Below are 26440 nucleotides of genomic sequence, written 5' to 3'. Positions count from 1 at the left end.
AAGAAACATGAGAAACAAGATTGTTTATGTAAAATAATCCTGGGAATTAAACTCGCATATTAAATAAATTATTTTCTTGCTAACAGGTCAAAAAATCGAAATTATAAGATTCAGTGCCTGTGATTCCATGCATAAAATGCTAATCTGTTTAAGTTGAACGTTTTTCCAAAATGTTTTCATTTGATTTCTCTCCTAGCTTGAATTGCCTAGTAGTTACTTTTTGTTCACCCAGTTATCTCTTTGAAAATCTGAAAATTGGAGAAAAAGCATTTCCAGTGCCTTGAAGACTTGAATTGTGGACCTCTTTGCAAAATGCATTAATTATTCAGGCATTTACTACGTAGACTTGTAACAGTCTTTTTTTTTTTTTTTTTAAGTAGATGTTTATTATACTGTTGTTTCTTCCGATGAGGTATGGACAAATGTTTCAAATGATTGTGTAATATAGCATGCTAGCCAGTATCGGCATATTGCATTTGCAGCATGAAGAGCTGTGACAACAGGTAGAGGCATGATTGTATAAGCTTTGTGTAACTGTGTGTGGGTTACCTAAGAGGTGGTTGGCACCTGTATTCCCCCAGAGCTCAGGCACACATTCTGTTTTAAGGGGAAAAAAGTCTGCTCTTCATTTGTGGATCAGTAAAGCCACTCTTGTGTGCTAGGGGGTATGATGCTTCTTATTTGTTCTGCAAAACACCCAGAAAATTTCATCTATGTTGTCCATGTGCACAATACAATGGAAGTAGTAGTATGCAAAAATGAATAAATCTGTTCTCGGTAGAATTCAAGCTAGGGAGGTTGTTCTACAGAAAAAAACCTGGAAATCCATTTTATTGGTGGAATAAAGATTGTGATTTTTAAAGGATCATACAGATACATTGTCTGTAACTCTCTGTGAGAGAATTTTGACAAAAAAAATATTTTCTGACAACTTCTGGCAGTCAGAATCAATGCCTTTTTAATAACGTGATGCTGGCTGAGTTGCTAAATGTTTGTGGCTGCTGATGCCTGGGGCACCATGTCACCAAGAGCCATGTGCATCCGACTGCTGCATCTAACTTAGTGCCAGCTTGCACAGTCCCATGAAGCCTGATGTTTGGGTGAGGTTACATCTTTCAAACGAGGAGGTACCCATGAAGGTATATCTACATTATATAGCTGTGCACACGTATATGTGTGTGAAAGTGTACATATGTGCATACATACACTACTATATCAATGAAATTGGGCTTAACTCAAGCCTTTGAAGCTTATTTTTGGCAACATACATATCAGTCTGAGGAACACCATCTTCAGCTCTCATGAGGTGTTGATACTAATCTGACATTATATTTTCTGTTCATTTATTGCTTATTAGAGGTAACAAACACTGTCAAGCAACAGCAGCTCATTCACTTCAGAAAATTATCAAAGCCATGTTGTGGCCCAGGTGTCATGGAAATTTCTGCTTTGTTTATGTGTGAGAGTGTTTTTCTGCAGAATTTCCTTCAGTCTCACATGAATATTTTTTGTGAAACTTTGGCACCTTCCCTTGTGTGCTAGTTTTATGCAGTGGTAATGGAATTGAGAGCCAAGAGAGACTCTGAATGGCAAATAGGCTTTCTAATGAGGAAGGAGTGATTGGGTAGAGTTTGAAAAAACAGTTGTGAATACATCCATAATTTTGTTTGAACTTCAGAACTAAACTCTTAATTATGTTTTGCAGGATATGAATGATTACTCTCCAGTATTTAGCAAAAAGCTCTACAGGGGAATGGTTGCTCCTGATGCAGTCAAGGGCACTGTTATCACTACCGTTTCAGCTGAGGATCAAGATCCTCCGGTAAGCAAAAAGGTTCTGTTAATACTCTGCACCCAAGAGGGACAAATCTTTAACTCTCCTAAGTGACCTAACTCTCACCAACGAAGGTGATTATTCTGAGTTTCACAGAGAAGTAACCCATGTATCTTTTTATGTCAGCTTGTCCTTTGTGTGTCTGGACAGAGGCTGCATTACAATGACTGTTCCTGAAGCTGGCAAAGCAGTGGTACAGCTCCTTTCTGTCAGGAAGATTTTTTGAAAGCTCTGTATCTGACTTCACTGTGTAGATGAGTAAGAGGAACAGGCAGGGAGGGAAGCCGTGCCTCTCTTTGGTACAGTTCTGCAGCTTAAAGAGGAAGCAAACCTCAACTTTAAGATTGTCGCTTTCTTGACTTTGCACTCTTTGTGCATTTCCAGTCTGCGACATCACAGGATCACATGGAACCGTACAGCTCACCAGCCAGCCCTTACTGGATGTGCAGTATTTGAACCGAGTGCACCTGCTGTGGGGATAAGGTTTATTTCTGCCACTGGCTTTTATCTCTGTTCCCCAGTGAAGCACTTGATTGACAGAACTGGGCACGTATTTTTGACTTGTTAGCTATTCTGAAGGGTAATATCAATTTTTGTAATCAGCGGTTGATGAACATTGGTGACCAGATGATACACTGAGGACAATAAAAGCCAAAGATGTTCTGCCAGCCAGGTTTAATTTTTAATTGTTAGTGTTTGGCATATTAAGGAGAATAATCCTTGGGGAGAAGAGTTCAGAGAGAATGTGCCATGCACATTAAAAGCTGATGGCAGTGCTCTGACACAAATCAATTGTAGCTTAGCTAAATAAATTACATAGTAATTTATTTACCACCCAAGGACAGAAGTGCTAAAGCAGTGTTTCTGTAAGGACAGTCCTGCTATCCCCTTGTAAAAAGTCCTAATACACAAAGGTAAGTAAATTCCCTGCAGGTGATACATATCAGTGGAGTATTGATGAACTTGGAGGCATTCAAGCTAGTTTATAACAGCTGAAGGTCTGGGCTAGTGCTTGTTTAAAGTATATGAAAGACAGTAGTATCATCCAATAGGTAATGAATAGCAGTAGTTATCAATTAATAGTGCTGCAGAGTACTTAAGGAATGCAGCAGCAGAGAACATAGACATTATTTAAGCAGTAAACAAAAGAAGTGGAGAGATGTGCCTGAAATGGTTCATCCTGGATAATTTGAAGGAGGGGAGTATAAGAGAAGTTGGTGCCTGATTTTGAGTGCTCTGCTTGCAGAATGCAGCCCGAGGTGTGTGTAAAGCTCCTTCCGTAGAGTTCAGGCACATTAGAATATAGTCCCAACCAGCCAACATGTTAATCACAAATCCATTTAATTAAAAGCAGAATAATGAGCATATGTATTTATTAGACTGAGCACTAGAAGTGAGAATTTCTAGTGTCCTGCTTTAGAGATGCTTTTAAAAATACAGAGCCTAGGACTGTTCATGGCAGGCATCTAAACTCCTTCAAAGACACATCTAGGTGTACTCACAGCTTTTAGCATGCAGCAGGAGAAAGATGATGTAGTGGTAGTGCCTGCTCTCCTTCTTTTGAATCTTGTTATATTAATCTTGCTGGGAAGAGCCTTTCCATGGGATGTCAGAGAGGCCTAGGCTGCCTTCCCTCTGCTGACTGAAGGATTCAAACCTTGATCTCTATTTCTGTGTAAAAAAACCTTAACTACCAGGCAAGGGGCTGGCCAGAGTTCCTGACAAACTTGGGGTATTTCTGCAGGTGGGTGGAAGTCTTCCAAGCCAGGAGATTGCTATAAGGGTGACAAGCTGCAGCACCTGCAAAGATCAGGGACATGCAAGGTTAACTAGACTTGTACCCACATCACCTGGGCTCAAACCATTATGCCTAAGCAAGGGGATGTGTTTCTAGTAGCACTGCAGAAGTATAAAATGTAGAAGTCCTTGCAGTAGCCCTTCAGAAAGTTTCATAAACATTCATATTTTTGTGGCCTATCTACACTCACGCTCCCACTGCCTTTTTGCTCTGTGAAAGTCTACTGCTTTTGTCTGACCTCCTCCACTCTTCCTTGGGGCACACCAGGTCTAGGTTTCCACCATCATCTAGTCCTGTTTAAAACATCGATTTGCAGGGGGAAGTAGGCTTGATTGCTCAGATCTCATAGTTATTTGCTGGAAAACAGTTTTTAAATTGATTTAAGACTATTCGATTCTACTCTGTGAATGACTTTTACTGTCATGTTTCATAAATGTCTTACTCCTCCATATGTTAGGGACAATAACCTGGCGATTACAGAATGGAAATTGAGATTAAAATGGCCAAAGTTTCTGGGTGGCATAAGGAGCCTGCAAGGGTTATGTTTACATTTATCTTTACATTTTATGCTTACGTAAGTTTGTATTGCACAAAGGTATCAGCTCATTTTATTAGGCTTTTCCTGAATAAAGCACGAGTACTGCTGGAGTGCTGTCACCGAATTAGTAAATTTTACCCGCACATAACTGGGTCTCAATTGCATTCAGCATTTCAGGGAGTTCAGCAGATACTGCTTAGCTGGAGAAGATTCTCTGTTGCTCTCCCTAGGCATGACTTGGGAACAAGAGAGGTAGAAAACACTATTTCCCTTCAAGAGCTCTCATCCTCAGCAGTTAGCAGCAAGTAATTCAAAAGGTAACACTCCGCCCATATCACAAGTGGGGGCGCTTCAGAGTGATCTACCAGTGAGGAGTGAGAAAAACTGGCTGCACATGACTGCTGGAACTGTGCGATTTTTTGATTGCCACAATAGAAATCTAAAATATTAATTAGTCACAGTTCTATGGATCCGTTTCTGCCCCTTGCACCAATACGTTTTTGCTCCTAGCAGGTTTATCATACTGAGCTTTGAGAAAAATCTGCAGGAAATTATATTAAGGATCAATGAAACTGGGCAAGCAGATGAATTTCTGTTCCATGGAAACTGTGACATAAATGGGTTAGTGAGGATAGAAGAAGAATAATTGTTAATTGGTGCTAGCGAATCACTTTTTAACTTTTTTTTTTGTGCAGCTTTTATTCAATAGTATCTGTTACCTTACAAGATATTTTGGTTTTGATAAAGTGTTTGCCCATTCTGATATAATCTCTGTTTTATGATCCCTGGATTTAATGTGTCCCAGATATCAATGAAATACTGGAGGAAACAAAATAGTCCACAAACTGATTAATGTATATTTATAACAATTCTTAGTCCTTGTGGAATCAGCATTTCCTAACGCAAAGTTACTTAAATTTTTCACTTAAAAAACCCAAACCCTTCTGACCTCTCTCCTTTTCTAACATTTCTGTCACTATCACGTGTCCAGTTTCTACATTTATCTGTTCACGGATAAACTTGTGTGATATTTTGCACAGTGGGTAGTAACCCATCTCTAGGTGGTATGAGAGTGGCAGAATAAAAACCTGGCTAAAGTGCTTATGTCTCCCAGATTCCTTTCTTGTGATTTCCTCACACATTTATATGGATTTCTTTTATATGGTTCTGAGTGGTTTATATTTGAAAGATGTGGGGATCACTTCTACTTCTGTGGAAAAATTGATGGACATGCAAGAGAGAGAGATCAAAATTCCCTGAATGTAGACTCCTGTTTATTACCATTATTACAGACATAACTGCCTATGACAGTAATGTTGAGATAATGTTCTTCAAAATCAACTGTTGCATTTCTTTTATTTTTATGAAGACTTAAAAATGAAGTTGCCCTTAGGCATTTAATGAATACAATAGCCATAAAAGTTAGCCAACTATGGAGGAAAGCTTTTCAAATAGTTTTTGAAAGTTGGTATTTTATTTCAAACTAATGGCTGATAGTTTTTGCTTTTAAAATAAAAAAGAATATAGAGAAATCTATCAGGCATAAGTGGCTTTGTTTCTTCTTCTGACTGAGCCAGCCTGTTTAGATGTTTTGTGCTACTGGCAAATCTGTGTTTATTTAGAGTTAGCTTTGACATTAAGTGGTGTCACAAAATATTTGATATGAATTCACAGAAATTGTTTTAAAAAAACAGACAACGTTTTCTGTGTTCAGCAAGAGTACCTTCCTCTAAACTTGCCTTAAAGGAAAAAAATATTCTTAGTTATTATCATCAGTATTTTAGTTGTGTGGTTTGGGTTTTTTAACCTGGTGGAATCTTATTTGTACAGTACTAATACATCTATTTTATCAGTTCAAGAAAAGAAAGGTGTATTTATTAAGAAAATAATTGTGGCTTTAAAATATGCCTGATTGTCGGGACAGATCTAATAAAAGCATAATTTGAAGTATCCAAGCCTGAATTTTTCTGTTGTCATTTTACAAATGATGTAGGCTATTCCCCTGTCAACATTAAACTCAGCCCAGAACAGAAGTCAGGCTAGATTTTTTTATCATCATCTGCAACTAAAGCTTTTCAGACCTAATCAGCTCTTCAGAGGCTGCCCACTGTCTTCAGCAAATCCCAGCTTTGCTCTTCATTGTCAAATTAATGTGGATGGTATGAGAACCCAAACTGAAATGCTCAGCACCTGCATGTGATTTCTCTGCAGATAAGGCAAATCTGAATTTTCCAGCAGCAAAAGAGCAGGTTTGGGGGCAGAAGGAAGTGTTGAACAGTGTCAGTGGAGTTAGACTCTCCATTTCACCCCATAGGCACCATCCTCACCCTGTTCCTCCTCTGAGCTGCTGGACTGGGGCTATTGTGGTTTTGTTCTGTTGTTCCTACAGCAAAGGTGACAGCAGCAGTTACAGGCATGTAAGTGGTAGAAAAAAATTCCATGACACTGAAGTGTTAATAAATCATCATCAAGTTAATAAATCATCATCTGTAACAAAGGGTGCAGGTATCTTACCCACTGTGTTACTTTTTGACTCTGGAAGTGCTCAACATCATTTAGTGATATTCCTGGGAAAAGATCATGGTTTTATCTCTGACTTTTGACTTCTAAAGACAAGTCATAAGTGTAACTGCAAGCATTAAATGGTCAGTGCAGATGGCATGGGTACAAACAGTAATGTAGGTGAAAGAGGAGGGGGTTGAAAGAAACCTGTGACAGGGTGTTCTGGTTTGCAGTAGTAGTGTATTTCCTAAGTGATTTAAAAACTTACAGCATATAGGTGTGGAAGTGCCGTGAGTGACTATGATATGCTCTCAAAAACAGAAGGGGTAAGAGTGAGCTTTTACTGTTAAATGAAGTACTTTTTGTTTCATTTATTGGAGATGTAAATTAAATGGTCTCTTGTTTTTCTTTAAAAAGACTCCCCCCATTAAATCTCCATGCAGTAAATTATTTGCAAGTCAGTGTATCTTACATCTATGAATGTGTATATGTGTGAACAAATGAATGTCTGAGTCAGAATGAAGATGTGTAATTTTCTTACTTTTATTGATGCCTAAAACATTAAACCATCATTAGAGGGCAATTGTTGATAAAAGGATTGGCTGGGTTGCAGAAACCCATGGATTTCTGGTTACTGTTAACAGTTACTAAATTAAAACGATAATTCTTTGTGCTAGATACAAATGCTTCCAAGTAGATAATTTGTTATAGTTTTATTTTGACCTGTGTATTTCAACGCAGTCAAAAAATCTTGGCCTGAAGACGTAAGAGATCTCTGATAGTTATTCCTTCAGGTCCTTAGCAAAATGTCAATTAAAACATAGAAACCAGTGCTTTTCACTAAAGGCCAGAGTAGGATTTGAAGGGCTGTCTTGAGCAAATGTCAGTTTAAATTCTTACCAGTTTCTCCTTTCATCTCCTTTCTTTTCCAGTTTGAATTCACTTTTTGCAGTGACTCAGAATATAAATTATGTTTCAGAAGTTACTGTTACATTTTTAAAAAACACTCTAATTTGAAATACCATGCTGGTCATTGAAACCTGGTAAATTTTGATTTAGATGTGTTTCATGTAAAATCAACATATTGTCATTTGATTTATTGAAACACGCCACAGTATATTTTTCTACAGTTTTAAAATAGTTATATGGTATCAGATTTTTCAAATTGCTTTTACATGCTATAGTTGCTCATCCTGTTGTCCTGTCTTTCCTTGAAGAGATCACATCTAAGTACAGACACACTACATCTAAAGGGTAAGAAAATGCTAAGCAGAAAGCAATAAAAACAGGCCAAGGGAGTCAGAGGGAATTGTGATAATAAGGTAGAGCCATAGTTATATGGCTGCCAAGGAAAAGCTTGAGTACAACTTCAGTTCTTCTAAATAGCTGACAAACCTTACTAAAATAAAAATCTTCAATTTTAGTATCACTGCAATTGAAATTGTTGAGACAGTTGAGCACACTTTCTGTTTAGCATTTGAATAATCCCTTTAAGGTGTAAGTACTAGTGTATTCAAATTATTTTGGTGTGTAGAGATCTGAAAGAAGAGAGTGAGGTAAATTTTAGACCAGCTGAGAAAAGTTGTACTGATTGCATGGGGAGTAATCGTGAAGAAGCAGATGGGTGAGGCATCACAGCCACTGTGCAAATTGAGCTCAGGGAGTGACAACCCTGGGTTAGGAGGCTGCACTGTGTAAGGGGGAAACAGGAGTGTGGTGAGGGATCCCCTCACATAGATCATCTTGAGTTTTCTTTCCGGAAGTGTTGTCCAGCTGGAGCTTAAGGACTTTGTCTATTTATCTGGGGTTTCTTGGTATCTAGGAGTGGATAAGTTGAGGCTGTTGGACATCATGGACAAGCGCCATGTCCAAGCCAGCTCTGGAGCCCTGCACAGAGAAGCTGCATCTCCAAAACACGCTTGGACTTCCCGAGCACCCGGTGTGCAGAGACCCTCAAACAGGCACTGCTCTACTGATGGTGCCGAAGTTGCTCCAGTGAGTCCCAGATGGGTTTAATTTGCTGGATACAACGTAAAGAGGTGTCTGAGTAATCCCAGACAGAAGGATGATAAAACTGAGAGACACTTTTTTTTTTTTTTTTTTTTCCCCACTGTGAAACCCTTGCTTTCTTTCCTGGAAGAACTCCAGTGACTCTATTTGACTTTAATTTCCTCACCATCTCTTTTGTGTTGAAGACAGTCATCTGACCAAAAGGCAAAGTCAAAAATGGTGAAAGGTGCAAGTAGGTAGCCTGTGTGAGGCGCATAACTTTGCAAGGGTTTTCTGTGGCAGGGAAACACTGCCCTTCTGCTGGAGATTGATACAAGGAAATGATCACCTACTCTGCAACTTATTTACTTACAGTGACCTATATCAACTTTTAATTATTTCTGAATATTGCTTAATAACCCTGCTTGCTCTGACTGTTCTGTGGAAGCTTACCAAGGGCTACTGTGTTCATCAAAGCAAAGCAGTTTTCTGTGGAAACTCACCATGAATTACTGCATTCGTCAAAAATAAGAGACGTGTCCTTGGAAAGCAGATGGGTTCTAGCAAGTTTAGTCTTTGTAATGGATAGATAGCCATGTACGGGTCGTAGAAATTAATAGACTGGTGCTTTTAGCTAAGATAGAGGTGATAAACCAGTGGGAACCACTCTTGTTACTCAAGAAATTGGCTGAGAGAATCTGTGCAGGCTCCGAGGAAGGAGATGCTTCTAGCAACTAAGATAGATGTGGTAATATCCTGTAGAAAAGTAGTCATTTTTAAGTGCTGCTTAGCTTTAGCTAACCAAATGTATGCAGCTTTGGTTTCTCTCAGAGATATTTTCAAGTCTTTACAGGGAGAGATACCTGGAGTCCCCAAAGCCTGGATGCAGTCAGTAGCTGACTCTCTCACCTACACTTCTGAATTTTATTAGCACAGTCTTTAGCATCCTCAGCCAGTATCTATTGCCATCTATTCTTTGGGCAGATAGATGATCCTCTGCAGCTGAAGAAATCCAAAGCTCATATCAGCCTGGGTACAGATTCATAAATCCCTCAATTCAACATCGATCAGCTGCTGAGAGTGTCCTCAGGACTATTTATAATATTTCCCCTCTCAGAGCTCAGTTTGAGAGCTTAGCTCTCAAAGAATGACAAGTGGCCTGCCCAAAAGCAGAGCTGCTTAAAAAGCTCCAGGAGAGGCAAGTGGAAACGGGTGGAACCAGTGTCTAGAGACTGCTTGGGCCATTGGGGTGTGTCACCACTTTGCTTTTAAACTGCCTCCCTCTTGCTGGGTTTCCATTCTCTGACTTGAGTTTTGATTTGACTTAAACTAAAAATAACTGCTAACCCATATTGTATATGTCCAGAAAAAAAAAAAAAAAAAAAAAAAAAAAAGGCACAATGTCTTTGTTTCTTGCACAAGCTAATGTATAGTCTGAACTAAAAGGACAGGGACACACAGTCTCTTTGGGAGCAAGAGAAAGGAAAGCAAAGAGACTGTTGTGGCTCTGTGGAATGATCAAACCACATGCACAGCAGAGCAATGGTTTGCTTTGTAACTTCAGAGCTCAAACTTGATCAGTCTCAAGGCTGGGAAGGTTTTGGTGATGAGGAAGAGCTTTAAGCCTGGTTTATTTCCTGTTATGTATTGAAGTTTACAAATCTGTATTTGAAATGAGACAATTGCACGTGGAGGGGTTTGAATGGTTGTTGTTTTTTCGCTTGGCGAAGGGGTTACCTGTTATTATGTTCAGTAGGTCTGTACAGATGCCTGTGCACATACCTCAGTTATTCAAGGACACCTGAGATCATTCTTGGAGAGAAGATTTTTCTTCGCTGTGAACAGTTCATGCTTTACTGATGTGGCGTGGTGATAAAAGACACCAGATGGTTACGACTATGTTCTCAAAGCTCTTAACCCTCCAAATATTTTGAAAGGAGAGCAACATGAGTTACTTAATAGATGCTTAGTTTGCTTGCTTTGCTTATTATAAGGTGAATATTCTCAGGAGTGACATAACTTGAGGTGTTTACTTTTCCTGTATATGCCTTTTTTTGTATCATTTATCACTGTAAAAGCTGGAATTTTTCTTCCGTGGGCAATTCCCCTGCATATTCTGATTTTGTTCATTTGAAATGTCAATAGAAACAGATGCACAACACTAATTTTAATGAGCAGCCAGCTTCCAGAGCTCCAGAACATCCCGCTTCATGGTTTATCCAATCTCATAACACCTTGTAAGGTTTTCATTCAATGGAGCCCTTTTGTCAAATTGAGAGTAATTGTCCTTATTGTTTTACAAGCTCCCACTAAAAGTAAGATGCTAACAGATACCTAATTAGAGACTTCACAGATCTTTAACTGGAGATAAAAGCATTTTCAGGCAGTCCAGGGCTTGATCTTTTAAAAGCTATTACTGTTAGATTTCATAGTGTCTGCTGGAGATTTGTATTTGGGAAACATACTGCAAATTCAATGACTTCTTAAAGTAATTTTATCTTATGGCTTTAAAAGTTCATGTCCTTTTCGTGTTCAGCTTGCTATAATTAATAATGCAGAATTTCCAGATTGAGTAATTCAGAATTTCGGGCCCATTTGTTGAGTTACACACTAAAGAATAAAATCCTTCAAATTTTAAAATTTATATAAATGTATTTAGGGTGAATATACATGAGTGCACCATTCACTACCCATAGCTGGTATAAGACCCACCAAAATCATTTACCTGTTCTGTGGTTTGAGCGCGTTGCAAAGAACACGTGCAGCCACCTGTAAATTCTGTTTTTAGTGTCACTTCCCAATTTTTTTCATAGAATTAACTTCACAAAATTTGCCTTAGTGAACTCTTCATGACGGAAATTGTTCGGATTTGTGTTGAAAATCTACAGATGGAGATAATTTATTAAACTCCTTACCAATTTCACATTTTATCTGTAATACTTTCAGTTTTCTGACCAGTCAGAAAGTGGTTTTGAGTATAAAGAGACATGGTAAATAATTCTGTGTTCCTTATGCCACCATTCCGTACTTAGGGGTAAAATGCAGGTCATTTACCAGATGCATATCTGGGATCTTTATGAGTGAATAAACTGCACATGAAAGTGAAATGAATTTTTTTTCCCTACTCTTTCCTGGGCCAAATCATTCTGGTTTTGTATGTCTCTTACCTACTTGGATAGTGGAAGTAACGATTCCAAGCTGCCATTTGAATTGCTTGCGGAGGTATACATGAAAACATACAGAAGTTATTGTTGTGTTACGCTTCTCAACCATTTTTCCTGGCTTTATTGCGTTAGAATTTCTCTGGAACCTATCTATGCCTGTTGAGAGTTATCTCGACAGTGCACATGTGCACCCTCCAAGGCTTCTTTGCCCAGGGCCTCCGTGTGCAGCCGGATCACCTAATGTAAATTTTGGGGACGTTTTTGTACCTGTCAGCTGTGCCACAAATGAACGACGTTTCCCTGTGGAAACTTAAGGAATTATGCAGCAATAAAAGAAATAATTGAACCTAGATGCGCTTTAGCTCTAAGTTTCGTATTAGTCTTGAACTCTCAAGAAAACTTTGGTTTGAGAGAATTGAACATGGATCCTGACAAGTACAATCCTTCCTCTATGGTTTATTTGAGAATATTACCTGCTATATTTGAATTTTGCTGTAGATATAGGAATGCATCTAAATTAATTTAGAACAGGGGCCAAAGATGATTAATATTAGAGATAATTAAAACTTGCTTCTAAATAGATTTCTGGGAAATCTCTCTGGAGATTTTTCTAATTACATTGGTGCCAAAAGATAGTAAATAAAAAATAAATCCCTGTTTTGTTCTTTTCAGAAATGACAGGAGAAAGGTTTACTTGATAGTCATATCAGGAACAATAACCTGATGAGATTTTTGTTTATTTAATAACAAATTACCTACTGTGTGCAGGTTTAATGATGATGATAGCTTTTATTCTTCCAAGCAAATGTGAGGACCATTACTCTGAAACCAAATAGAGTGGATTTCAGCAGGTAATTTCCTCTTAATTATAATGTTGAAGAAAAATGACTGAATCATTGAATGCCAAGGGGAAAGTTGTATAATCACCTCTGTTATGCTATGATATCTCAAATTTCTCATGTTTTCTAGGATTTACACTCTTGAGTGTACATGGTCATGTAAAGCGTTTCTAACTATTAGCACGGTCTTCCGCATATTACTTCACTAAACACCAAAACACATCTGATAGACCCAGTTCTGAATTACTAAAAGTGCTGGGCTGGATTTCCTTGGAGGGCTCAAAGAGACAATGGCCTCATGGCTGCTGCAGGTAAAATCATCCGGAGGAGCAGTGGGACAAGTCTCCCAGAAATTCTGTGAATGTCTCAGTTGCATCCAGCCCTGTCTCGATTCTTTTTACGTGCAAGATGTTAAGTGCACAGGGTTTTATGGGGAGAAAGGCTGAAGTGGCCTGGCTGCCCTGTCCTCTGTCTTTTAGTATCAGATTTAAGTATTCTTGGTTTTTTAACAGCTAAATTAAATTCTTAGAAGCCATCTTTACGTTTTAATTCAAATAAATATTCTTGGCTGAATGGTCACTTTTCTCACACTGAAGTATGTTCTATTCACTAAAAAGTCCTACTACTCATCAGAAGTTGATGTGGCAAAATCTGACACCATGTTACACAGCTCCGTAGCATGCATTAGCATGTTGTAGAATACCTGTGCTAAATCCATTCCAGTAAAGCTTTTAATTTAGACTGTGTATTTTGACTGAGCTATTTCAGTGCACTTCTGTTGTACCAACAAAATGTTGGTGTGATTTAGTGAGCTCAAGCCACTTTTGCAACTGTTTCTGTTTACCAAAGTAAATTCCCTGTTTCCTTGTAGTTAGTGGCTGACATGGTACACTGAATATATTCTCAATAACAACAAAGCTGCGTTATACCACATTACTGAATACAGATGAAAATTACCAATTTGCTATTAATGAAACTGGGTTGTGATGTTTTGTCTGTTGAAATACAATGTAGAGGTCAAAACTGAATCTGAGGACTAGACTCAGAGGCATTAAGAAACTGAAACCGTACAAATTGTATGACCTGAGTTTCTAAGTGCTTCTCTGAATCTGCTCCTAAATACAACTGGCAAATAACTAGTCTGAATTTTGTGAAATGTCGCAACTATCTGTGTATCCCAGTAACACAGACTTTGGTCTGCTGAAAAATAGTTATTCAGACATCAGTGTACAAACCCCCTTTCTTTGCTTTAAACCCCTTTGGATCCCCCTTTTCTCACAGCTCTTTTGTGCACAGTTTGTAGTCTTACTGGCTTCACTGCTTTAGTAACCTGCTGCTACATCATCTTTTAATCTTTGAAAACAGTGAATTACTAACAATACTAGTGAAAGGGCACTCGCTGAGAATAAAGTAACCTGTTAAAATTTAATGTCTCACAGACATCCTCTGTAACCAGTCGATGGTACAGTTCATCTCATCTGAAAAGAGGTTGGGTGATTCCTGCCAGAATTGAAACGGGTGCCAGGAACCCTCCTGCCACTACCAGAGAAGCTCCTCGGGGTGCACATGGCAAAGTGGCTGTTGCAGCAGAGCCTGGGGTGCTCCCAGGGAGTGGTGGGGCTGTGGAGATCCCCGGGACAAGCGTTGCCACCCATGTTGGTTTTTGATCCATCACACAGGTCAGCACCAGCTGCCAGGGCCCTCCCACCTCTCTGCTGGGGGAGCAGCTGCCTCCTGGGCTGTGCTTACAGGCAGGGTGTTACTCCATGTCCTCTGAAGGTCCCTGAAGGCTGACTGCTGGAATGGCATCATTGGAATATATGGGATATTTTAAAACACTTCATTCTTCCCAATAGGTGTGACTTATTCAGGCAGTTAGTGTTCAAACAGCTAAATCTGGTAAATTGCCTTCTATTAGAAAATGCTGAGTTACTGATCTGAAAAATTTGATTATTATACCCGCTGGCAATGCCTCTTCTGATTCCCTTTTTAATTTGGTATATTTGGGTGCATATGCACGCAGACAATTTGTGACACACACATAGGCTGTCTGCGCTTGCTTTCTCTGTCATTGAAACAGGGTTGGAACAGTGGGGAGGGTTCATGATGGGGCTAGTTAAAATCTGTTTGCAAAGCTGCATTTTCTACCACTGCTGAGACGACAAATGTATTCTTCTTTTTTGTTTTCTGACATTGTGCTTAGAGCCAGCCTTGATATGTAATAGTCAATGACACTGGTGGTGCTCAGCCCACTGCAGGGAGGCAGAAGCCCTCTGTCAGAGGTGGGGAAGGGCACATGCAGCCCGTCACTTCACACAGGCACTGGGGACTGTCTCAGCCCTGCAGCAAAGGGCAGGTTCACCTCTTCACGCAGGAAGGCACGAACGGGAGCTTTTAGATGGTTGTGCCAAAACTGCTAGACCTGTACAGGTCAGCTGCAGGGAGAGCGTGTGCTGGAATGTGTTTGGAAGTGCTACTATACTGAAAGGCCCTATAATCTGTGTGGTTTACTTCTTAGAGATGAGGATTTTGAAATGCATTGATTCTTCAGCACTTGTCTTTGGTGAAAAGATGCTGCTGTTTGATTTATATGTAAACCAACACATTTAGGCTGCATGGTGGATTTGCCCAGGCAACCCAGTGCCATTTTCATTTTGTTTCCTCTAAAAGAGAAGTGTGTGAATGTCACATAGGCTGGACTGTCCTGTCTGCAAAAAATATAGTCTGACTTTTCAACAAATAATATAACACACATCTTCCCATCTTCAGTAACAACACACTGTAACTTTCAGGACAAGCTGAATAGGTGTTGGGAGTTTTTAGAGTATTTAGAAGTTTCTTTAACTTCAAAGGAGATTTTATAATACATTAAAATATTTTTGAAAGGTTATTAGCCAACCTTAAGCCATGCTCATCATCTATCAGTATTTAAACTGAAATTCTAAAAATCTCACTGCTTCTGTCTGTATTTAAGTAGATGGGTTTTTTATCTTTCTTCTTTACAAACCTCTGGTCATTTTTCCAATGGGATGTGTCACATAAGATATTTTATCTGTAAGATATTTTATCTGTAAGATATTTTGGGGGGATGCTCAGTAACAAAACCAGTTGTGAGGAAAGCAAACTGCAGGTTTTGGTTTTGATGGTCTGTTTACCAGTGTTGCATTGTAATCCTTTACTAAATTCATGAGATGTGTAAAAATACAGAAATACGCAAGTTACTTTGGTTTTTGCCTTACAGGGGACACCGGCAAGTCGAGTCCGATACAAAGTAGATGTTGTCCAGTTTCCTTACAGTGCCAGCATTTTTGATGTGGAAGAAAACTCCGGACGTGTAGTAACCCGAGTAAACCTGAATGAGGAGCCAAGTACAGTGTTTAAGGTATGAACTCATATCACTCTTTACTGTCAGGGAACATTGCTTCTGATTGGTGAAATGTCTTTTAGCTTCGTCTTTCTTTGTGTTGCTTTACATTGCATAGAAAGATGTGAAATTTTTGTTTGGTCTGTTTCTTTACTTCCTTAAATTTCTTCCTGGCACATGTTTTATGCCTTTTTGATTTCAGAAAATTCTCGAATGGATGTGATTGCGTGATTAGGAGGGCAGAAGAAACAGGGAGGCAGCTGAAGGAAACCTCAGCTTTTGAAAGTTTCCTTGCCGATATCCTTGTTTTCAGCAGGGCTGTCAGCTTAGCAATTTTGTGAGAACTTTGTAAGAATGGGGAGATATCTTGTAAAGAAAGTTACTGCACAGTTGGATAGTCTGGGACTTCCTTGTTCACAAGTGCTGTAATGCACAAACTTTGGCTCTAAGGAGACTTAAATTACTGTTGTGCTGTTGTTCCTGAAGAGTCTCAAGTGTAGTCAATGTGGAGTAAGTTATGATTTTAATAAAAATCATGGGAACGGATCTACCCGCTTAAATCCATAAGTGGAGGGGATAGTTAAAAATTAAAGAGTGTCAGTAAGGAAAAAAAAAAAAAAGTATCTATAATATGTGGGTGTTTATATATAATTTCCCTACTTGGAAACTGCCCACCTTCTGTGTGATCATTAAGACATGTTTTGTTTCTTCTTTCAGTTACTTATTTTTGAAATGAGGATTAAAAAGAGTTTTATGTGCATACTTTTACACTGTAAGGAGTAAAGCTGTCCACTGCACTGTTTTCCACTTCTGACTGTCCCATAAAGTGCTACTGTTAGGTTAGGACAGTGCTAACTGGAGTTCTATTCAGTTTTTAACTAACATAGCAAAACTTAAAGGGGAAAAGAATTATCTCTTGCTTAACATCACCAGAGTGTAGCTTTTCTGTTGCTGCACTTCTTATTTTTACTTCTCAGTAATTATTTTGTGTGTCTGTTTTCTGAAGGCGTGATATATAACATGCAGGTGATGTGCACATGGACATGGAGCTACGTTTCTATATGAAGGCTGCTCTATATTAGGGAAAAACAATGGTAAATTTAGCAGGGCATTGCTTTCCAGAAAATACGGATGCTTAGGGAAGACGCACAGAAAAGACTCCAAAAATCAGTGATGTGGAGACTTCGAGTTGGTGTTTGCATCTAGATCACTGGGCTTCTATCTGCCATTGAATCTTCTGCGAATTTTTCTAGTAATTTTTAACATACTCATACTTTCTGTAATTACGATATCTTGCACTGCTGAATTCTTTAATATATTGGCTGAAAAAAAAGATGCCTGCCTTTGTTTTAAGCTTTCTTCACAGACCTATTCTGAGAATAGCTCAGACTCACCAAAAGGAGTTGAAAACCCTTTGCTAGAGAGAGGTGCTGACCTGCTCCATCTAGTGACCTCCTGAAATAAAGACAAATTTAGAGAGAGAGGAAACTGGAAAACTGTAACTCCATTTTCAGTTGGTTGGTCTCTTATCCTCTTGCTACCAGATAGCTTACCTTCATATGAAACCTGAAAACAGGTGAACCCCTTTGTCCCAGCAGACAGGCGCAGATTAAAGAAACAAACAGACACGTGTAAAGATCAGATAAGCAAAAGATTTATAATGGTCCACGTTTGGAGTAGGTCTTCTGGTCTTGTTCATGTTTTAGTATACTAAAGATCTCTTTTTTATGGGGATTTTTTGGGAGGGGAGGTGATGTTAATTTTTTTTGTTTTGATACCAGACCTCAGTTTTAAATATTAATGTCAGCAATGCAGAATTTTTTCTGTGTTATTGGGAATTAATGGTGGTTTTTTGATAAAGATTATTCCACTGCATAGATGTAGAATAGAACTATATACTGTTAAAGAATTTGAAATTGACTCTGGAGTTCTGAGTAAGGACATTCTGTGATTAGATGTGAAGGGAACCCCCTGAAAAGTGTACTTGAAGCTGGCAACATGTTTTGAAGAGGTATTTGTAGAAGACTGTTGTATCTGAATTCCAGTTTACTGTGTTTCTGTAAATTTTCTAGCAGATGGTTCAACTTGTGGATGGCTGTCACCTTTTTCCTCTATGTTTTGTTGTTACACAATGTATGATTTGTGGTGAATGAAAATCTCATCTGACTTGTTAGACCCTGAAAATACAAGTATTGTTGCAAGTCAGCATAAAAAAGTGTTCTTGCCTGTATTGAGAGAGTGATTTTCTGTACTGTTTATAGCTAGTGGTCATTGCGTATGATGATGGGGACCCTGTGAAGTTCAACACCACTACCGTAGAAATTGCTGTACTGCAGCCTTCAGTAATTCCACGATTTACACAGGATGAATACAGGTAAAGCATTTATTTGTCAATGTTACAACAGCTATCTTTTATGTTGAAATAAGTTCCTGTTTTAATGATAGTCTGAGATACATGGGCTATGAAAATGCTCTTGTTGTCAGTGTGGAAGTGCTTCCCCTGCATATACCTCAACTTTTGTACCTTCTGCTGTACACTTTGGCTCAGGGAAGGAAATAAGACACAAAAATAAGGTTTGAACCACAAAAATAAGGTTTGAACCAAAGCACCAAAAGCCTTGTGTGCTTAGAGCTGATAACATATTTACTGATGTTAAGTCTTTAGGAAACAAGTTGGATGCCTCTCCGTGGAAAGCGGTCAGCGCTTGAGTGCACCAGAAGCCCAACTGTGTGAAGTGACCTGCAGGACATTTTTGCAGTGCTCCCATATGACACTGTGAGGGTGGCAAAATACTTTAGAGCTGCTTTTTTCTCCTAGTCACAAGTTAGTGGGCAGCTGGCCCTAATCATATCAGACGGTGGTGCAATTTTACCATCCTAACAGGTTGTCTGCAGCTGAACAGAACTGGGCTGTAGAGGACAGTGACAGTGAGGAGAGGTTTGTTTGAAATTATCCTCTCATAAGCTGTTGAAAATGTCAGTCATGTGGACAAACAAAAAATTCTGTGTGTTGAATTGTAGCTGGGATCACCAGGACTCTAGGTTAAGTTTCCTCCAGGCTCTTTGTGTGTGTTTTCATCCTGTACACCGTTCGTGTGAGACATGAGAGAGTTCAGACTTGACCTCTTTGACGTTAGAAGTGCAGATGATAGTTATTATTGATACAGAGTCATGATTTGATAAAGCTTACCCTCTGACACTTTAATAATCAACCCCATTTACTTAAAATTAAGTTAAAAAAAAAAAAGTGGCGCGCAGGCTGATCAGTTAAATTTTGTTACAGGGAGTGTGTTCATAAATGGTTTCTGATATCTGTGTAGTAATAGGAAGCAACAGGATCAATGCATACAGCCTCCTAGTATTAAGAAGTTATAGCCTTGCTGCAGTATGTGCTCTTGATTCAAATGTAGCAACGTAATTAGTATCAGAATATAATGGGGTTTGTACATATATTTTAAAAACTAAATACTGCAGGAGGTCAGAAATCAGAAATTGGATGGAACATTATTGGCTTCGATAGACCCTAATGAGAGGACTTGCTCAGCTATTTTAAGGAGTTTAGACAAAAATTCATGATGCGCATTCTGGTTTTCCTCATGATAAGGGTATTAGCATTTTGAAGGAATATCTTAAAGAAAACGAAAAACGGCAAAATACTAATTTTGTATTTAATGTTGCAACAGAAATGTAAAATCTCTGAAAGAAGAGTGCAAAATTATAAACTTTGCATTTAATGATACTGCAAATGATAACCCTTTGTTGAAGCAATTTTCTTGAGAGACATTATTCCTGCTACTCCCTATATTTTATTAGATATCTTCAAATGCATGAAGTGTACTTTAGGTAACGTAGCAAAAGTAGACATTTAAAGAAAAATGTTTCTGTAATTTCAGATATTGTGTGAACACATGCATTTTCTGAATAATATTTAAAGCCTTTCTGTAATAGACTTAGCCTTCCGTGTTACTATTTTCAAGAAAAAGTTGAACAGCTCCTATTTGTGTAGCAGTGAGGGAAAAAAAATGTGTAGCCTTGTTTAACAGAAAGACATGAAAATATGATAATTATGAGACCTTTTCAAGATACTCCATGTTTTGGGTAAATTACAGAAGCTTATTTTTCTAGCCTCAGGAACCCACCAGGGGGCTGGAGCAGCAAAAGAGACTCTTCAGTGCTAGAGGGGTACTTAGTAATGCGGTTTGTTTTCTTTTTCTTTTATAACTTTATTCCAAATGATCTTCACCTTTAAGGAGCTTGTCCTCGAGTCTTCCCTGGTGACAGATGTGATCCCAAGCAGTGTGTTTTGGGAGAGGCTACAATGCAGCCAAGTGCTAGACCACTTGGGCTGAGTCCAGTACGAGTCCCGCCTCAGACATACTTGGAGCACAGTGTGTTCCACCTCTGCAGTGTAGAAGAGATGTCTTGCAGTTGTCACGTCAACCAACACAGCGTCTTTGTTTGCAGGGTTGTAAGAAGAGACTTTAAGGTTCAGGAGCACAGGCAGAGTTTGCATCGCCTTCTGAAAAATGAACTGACCTCTTGCTTCCTGAGGCCACCTTGAGCTCCGGTTTTATCCCAGGAGATGAGAAATTTATTTCACTACAGTGAAGAAAGCTTACACTAAAAAGTGGCTCATATCCCTTAATACCCTTAGATTACAACTGAATAACCCATGCTATCTTCTTCTCCTTGTGAACTCGCTAGGATTAGCTGAATAGCCTAGTTTCTTCTTCCAGAGAAATAGCACTACTCCATTCTTCATAAATTCTTTGATGCACACCATCTAAAGAAACTTTTTAAAATCTTTTGGGGGCGGTAAAGACAGCTAGTTACTCATTTCCTTCAAAATCAGAAATTAAATAACAACAACCCCATAACATTCTGATTCAGCTCTGAGACTTTCAAACATTTTGGAGCAGGCTAGTTTTGATTCTTCAAGTTTGTCACACTCTACAAACTGCATTTCATGTTTGGTTTCTTGACAGTGATGCAAGCTGAAACTGGCAGGTTTCATATAACTTTATTTTACAGTTGTCATAAGTCTGTCTTTAGGGTAAATGTCCATACAGAGTAATGGTGCTGCTTGCAAAATGATAAACTGTTGGATGTGGATACTAGGATTTCTGAAGGATTGAGAATTAGTGGCTTTAGAGTGGATTAGTATTGATCTTTGCTTGTGTAATTACCATAATCTGGATGATACCAGCATTGTTTCCTAGCTGTTTTACAAACTTAATTTCTGCATATTTAGAAGAAGGTCACAGTTTAACGGTTTTACAGAATAAAGCTGCCTTAGCAGTTGCAGCATGTATTAAAAATCAGAAATAAATACAAAAAATAGGAGAGAGGGGCCCAGATGGCATGATCAAAAAGGCATAGCTGTGTTAGGCAGATAGGGAGATAAAAGTGTAACTGCCTTGAGCAGTTGGTCTGACAGCTCTCTGCTCTGTCAGAAGTGCACCAGCGCGTTAGGGTCTCTGCTTGGAGTCCTCTTCATACTAAGGGAGGCTTTGATTGAGTCTTAACTACATCTTAAAGTCACTTCTGCAGGAGGCAGCAGTCATGAAGATGAGAGTCAGAGATTTGCATTTTATTCACTGGCTCTCCCTCTGCATTATTCCATAATCGGGGGAAAATTAATTAGTCTCTTTTTCCCCCCACCTTCTTTGTTTGGATTGTAGATTATAGTGGATACTTCTAAATCCTGCTACGCTATATGTATAAAAAACAAAGGGGAGTTAAGAGCTCTGAGAAACATAAAGTACACCATGGAGCAGTTGCTTTATGACAAGTGAGTAATAAAATATAGTTCCTTCCTAAAGACTGAGATAGATGACCACTAAGGTACATCAGGAAGATAGCTGCTGCAACTAGTCAACTCTTCTAGTGGGAACTAGCACATCGAGCCCAAGCATCCAGCAGCCTGGGTGCAGCAATGCGGGGGGACATTCCTCCTCCGAGCACTCCTACCCTGTCAGGAGCAGAGCAGCATCAGCCGACAGGTCTGCAGGATCCGGTCCAGCAGCTTGTGAAGGTGCCACCCAGGGGCTTGCAGGCCGTTGGCATGGTTAGTCAGGGTGAAATGATCCATGTCTAGTGCTCCTTGGACATGAGCATCTTCTGGGGACACCAATACACTGCAGGCCCCACATATCTCTCCCCTTAGACGCGAACCGAACTGCCTTCACCACCCTTGAGCTGGTACTGCAAGTGATCCCAGTGCTCCCAGCCTGGGTCTTCATTCTGAAGCTGCAGAGTTTAACTGTATTACCAGTGCGGATCCTTCTCTACTTGGGTCTTTGTCATGGATATTAAATACAACTTTGAGAGAGCTGACAGCAGCAGTGCCTGCTAAATAAAGTGTTTTCCAAACCCAAGCATTATCTGCTTGTTCCACAAAAACACAAAAAGTGAAGAGGCAAAAATCAGAAAGAATCAAAAGCCTATAACATGCAGACATTTAATTGTAAATGGCTAGTCCACCTCTGAGCCCACTTGACCTTTTGTTGCTGGGGAAGGACACTGCTGCTGATGCTTTTCTCGCTGCACCTCCCTGCGGGGTGGTTGGCAGTCAGTCAGATTTTTCTGGTTCTCCAAAGTGCTGGTGGCAGAACGAGGCACAAGCGCCAAACCTGATGGATGGGGCAGTTGTCAGAGGGGTACGGAGAGGGCCTGAGCTGCCTCTTCCCAGCCGAAGTGACAGGAGAGCAAGGGCCTGGGGCTGCTGGGCACAAGATGATGAGGACGGGGGTGCCAGCACATGGCACATGAGACTTGCTGCATCGCTGCCCAAAGCAGGCTGTGGCCATTTGCACAGTTTATTAAGGTTTTTAATGCTGACTTTGATCTCATTCTGCTTAGTGCTGACAAAACAGCCACGTCTCTGGCAAGAAACCACTTGCTTGGGAAAATCAAATCAGCTGTTTTGAGTGCTCCTTTCCCAAGCTATTATTTCTCTTGTCCTGATGGCTCCACCCAGGTCACATCTTGATTGAACTCCAGAGCAAGTAATTGATCCAGAAGTTTCCATTTCTTCCAAACAAGTAATGGCAGCATTTAAATTCTTAATTAACAGATCATAACTAGTAGCACTATGGAACAGTGAAGACCAGATGTGAAGTGAGCCTCAGATGAATATAAAGAGATTTTTTTTTTAGCAAGCCTGTCTTCTTTATGAGTTCATTCTCGTTTCTAGAAAATAAAAGTTCAGAGGGACTTGGGATCTTTTTCTTATTTTGTTAATTAATAAATATCACATCTTCTGCAACTAGAAGGTCATTTCTAATAGCAGAGTGCTGCTGTAGCAGGAAATGAAATGTTAACCAAAAGCAGCATCATTGGTTCCTAATTATTGCCTGTGGGCACATTAAACAGGTGTTCAGCCATTTCATAGCAGAAAAAGGAAAATACTGGAAACTTTTAGCTTCTGTTAGCATTGCATTATAGGTCCCCAACCTGTTTGAAAAGATGTGTCCAGTTGTATGGTAATCTGAAGTTTGGTTCTAATTTATGAGGAAATATGTGAAGTTGTGAATTTGAGGCTATTACTTGATGTAAATGTAGTGTGGCATTTTATTTCTCTATTAGCAACAACACTCTACTGTAAAATGTGTTGTGGTTAAAAAGTGGGATTCTGTGACATGTGGACCTCTTGCTCGCTCAGTAGAAGATAGCTTGTAATGTTTTCCACTTAATTAAATCTGCCAATACTGCGAGCAGATATAATCCAGGCAAACAGCTATGTATTATATGATTTCACAAAACAAAATTATGGAGACTATTGGAAGCGTTGTTCTGAGAGGCTTTTCCCCGTTCTCTGATTTACTGCTGTTCTGTCAGTTATTCTCACTGTAAAATAGGAAAAGGGGAGTCCTGCACAGTGGCACTGGGGCTATGGGTAGCATTTCATGTTGGAAATATCTCTTAATTCAGTGTCTCCTTCAAAAAGGTGCCATTGGGCACAAAACAGCATCCACAATGGTGTGAATGTCTGAGGCCTTGTAGAAGCAGCTGTGCTTTTATCATGAGTGTCCTACTAATTCAGTCATCCTTCCTTACAATGCATGAGAGAAAAACACAAGTATTAAGAGAAATTAGTTATTCCAGGGGGAGGAACAGGTTAATCTACAAAGCCTTAAAAATGAGGAGTGATAAATTCTGTTCAGAAGTGAAGACAGCAGCTGAGACTGTCCTTTGTTCAAAGGGCAGAACAGGGGAAATAAACCCAAACCATATACACCTGGGATCTGGAGGAGAAGGGAACATTTTTGGGTTATAGGCGACAGTGAGTTTTTCAAAGCTATTTTCTTACTGATTTACTTATTTGTCTCTGACATGATGCTTTCAGAAGTTATTTGAGAAGTTACAACTTGTTTCCTGTAAGTAAAATGACATTACTCAGGGAACCAAGATGCTTCCTCAATGAAAACGTGTGCCAAAGTGGCAGGATATAGACTTTTGCCATAGATGCAGTTAGTTTTTCATCAGGCTGGTTGTGAGCTGTATTTCTTTAAGCCTCAGTTCTTTTAAGCTTTCTTTTTTTCCTTCCTATTAGAGCTCACTGCCATTTTAAGCAGTGCTCAGTTAGGGGGTCATTTCCCCCTTCTTGTGACAGGATTGCACAGGGGTTTAGTTCTGTCCCTCAGAAGTATTTTGTTTAACAATGGTAGATTTAGAGTATCCATTTGGATAATCCTTTTCCCAGGCTATCCAAGTCTTACCACTGCTTCTCCTGGCTTTCCCATAATGGGATTCACATTTAAATTTTATGAATGAAAAGACATGAGAGTGAAATACCACTGGCAACATTTTTGATGCAGCACTTCTGAGGTGGGAGGAAAATATGTCAATGTTTTTCTCAGACTGAAGGTATAGAAACGATGCATAGGGTCCAACATATATTTTTAATTCACCTCATGTGTCAGTGGCAGCTTGGCTTCAGGAAAATACGTGTGATTTTGCCTTTGGAATCAATGTTTTATGGAGGTGTTCTCCTGTTACTTATTTGGTTTGTAATAAAAAATAAGAAAGCACTCTTTAGCATGTGGCTATAAAAGTTAGGAAATTAAATTATTTCTGCAGCAGATACTGAAGCATGGTTTGCCATTGAAAAATTAGTGAGTGAGTTAGCAGATAATTACAGTGTAATAAAAAGATCACTCTTTTTTTTTTTCCTGTTTTCCTTGTTTTAGTAGTGCTACATTGCATTTTATTAAAATCTTCACATTTTTACCAAATGAAAAGGAAACTCTAATTTTATGGTTTGGGGTTTTTTTTGATATTTTTGGGGGTTTTTTCCCCAATTAAATATTACGGTGAAATAAATCTAGCTGCATGTTACCTGTTCATACCAGAAGAGGTGGCAGGCACAGGGCCCAGGTCTGTGCAGGGAATCTGCCTTGCTGTGCTTGGTGAGGGTGAGGGTCAGAGCTTTCAACACCATGTTGCAGTTTAATGAAATGTAGAACTAAGTCACTCTTGGAATGTGAATGTGGAATAGAAATAACACACAACTGTGGTATTAAACCCTGTTGGCTTTAGACAGTGTATTACAAGAGTGCAAAGCCATGGCATTATCCTTGGTCTTAGAACTGACCCTATCGATACCTGTCCCACTGACTAATTCAAGCATGTGAGTCTGTCCTACATTGTGCTTGATGGGATTTTTTTCTTCCTTTTTCCTTCTGTAGTAATCCTGACAGAAATTTTCATCTCTTCCTGTCCTTAGCTTTAATTTAGGAAGATTGGTGGGATAGCACAAATGCATCATGCCTGATGACAGAGAGTTCAGGGTTACAGAATTTGACATTTGGTTTAAACAATAATAGGTTATGACAGGGGTTCACTGTAACAATGTCCAGACTCCCTTGGCATCTGTTCTAGAGGTAAATACCATGAAAAGGTCAGAATATCTTGAACCAATTTGAGAATTGAGACAGAAAGTGAGGATATTAAGTACAGTAAGGAATATACGATCCTTTTCAGGACACTTTGAAGATAAACCACTTGAAAAATATATCTAATTAAGAAGAAAATGTTATTTTCCAGAAAAAAATGCTCACTCTTTCTGACAGACTGTTCAGATTGTTATAGTGGCACTTAGTGGAAACTGAAAATTTGAGAAATGGATCAATTATTGCTCTAAAATGTGGCTAGGTCCTTTTTTTGAGCAAGGACAGGAAGCCAAGACAGTCTAACTGCAATGATGAAAGGATTAAAAGAGCTGACATCATGATGTTTACTTCTTGCTTTCTTGGGTTTTCTTTGTTTGTTTTGCTGTACCAGTTAGAAACTTCTACATTTTTTCACAAACACTTGGCTTCATAGCCAGACTGATTTAAGTTTTTTGTTTGTGGAGTATTCATTAGATATTTTAGTTTCTGTGTAACTTCACTGTTAGCTCTCCTCATTTT

The 26440-nt window shown here is 39.2% G+C and overlaps 1 protein-coding gene across 1 annotated transcript in view; it reads left to right on the top strand.

Moving 5' to 3' along the window:
* Nucleotides 1-26440, top strand: part of PCDH15 (protocadherin related 15) — a 448489-nt gene that overhangs the window by 334438 nt on the left and 87611 nt on the right. The window contains exons 21-23 of the mRNA XM_074924175.1: nt 1706-1822; nt 15906-16046; nt 18290-18402. Of these exons, the coding sequence (XP_074780276.1) occupies nt 1706-1822; nt 15906-16046; nt 18290-18402 (371 nt within the window). The remainder of the gene's footprint in view (nt 1-1705; nt 1823-15905; nt 16047-18289; nt 18403-26440) is intronic.

The sequence above is a fragment of the Athene noctua genome, chromosome 21 (assembly GCF_965140245.1).
Source record: "Athene noctua chromosome 21, bAthNoc1.hap1.1, whole genome shotgun sequence".
NCBI classification, from domain to species: domain Eukaryota; kingdom Metazoa; phylum Chordata; class Aves; order Strigiformes; family Strigidae; genus Athene; species Athene noctua.
The sequence above is the reverse complement of the archived record's forward strand: the minus strand, read 5'-3'. Positions and strand labels throughout refer to the sequence as shown.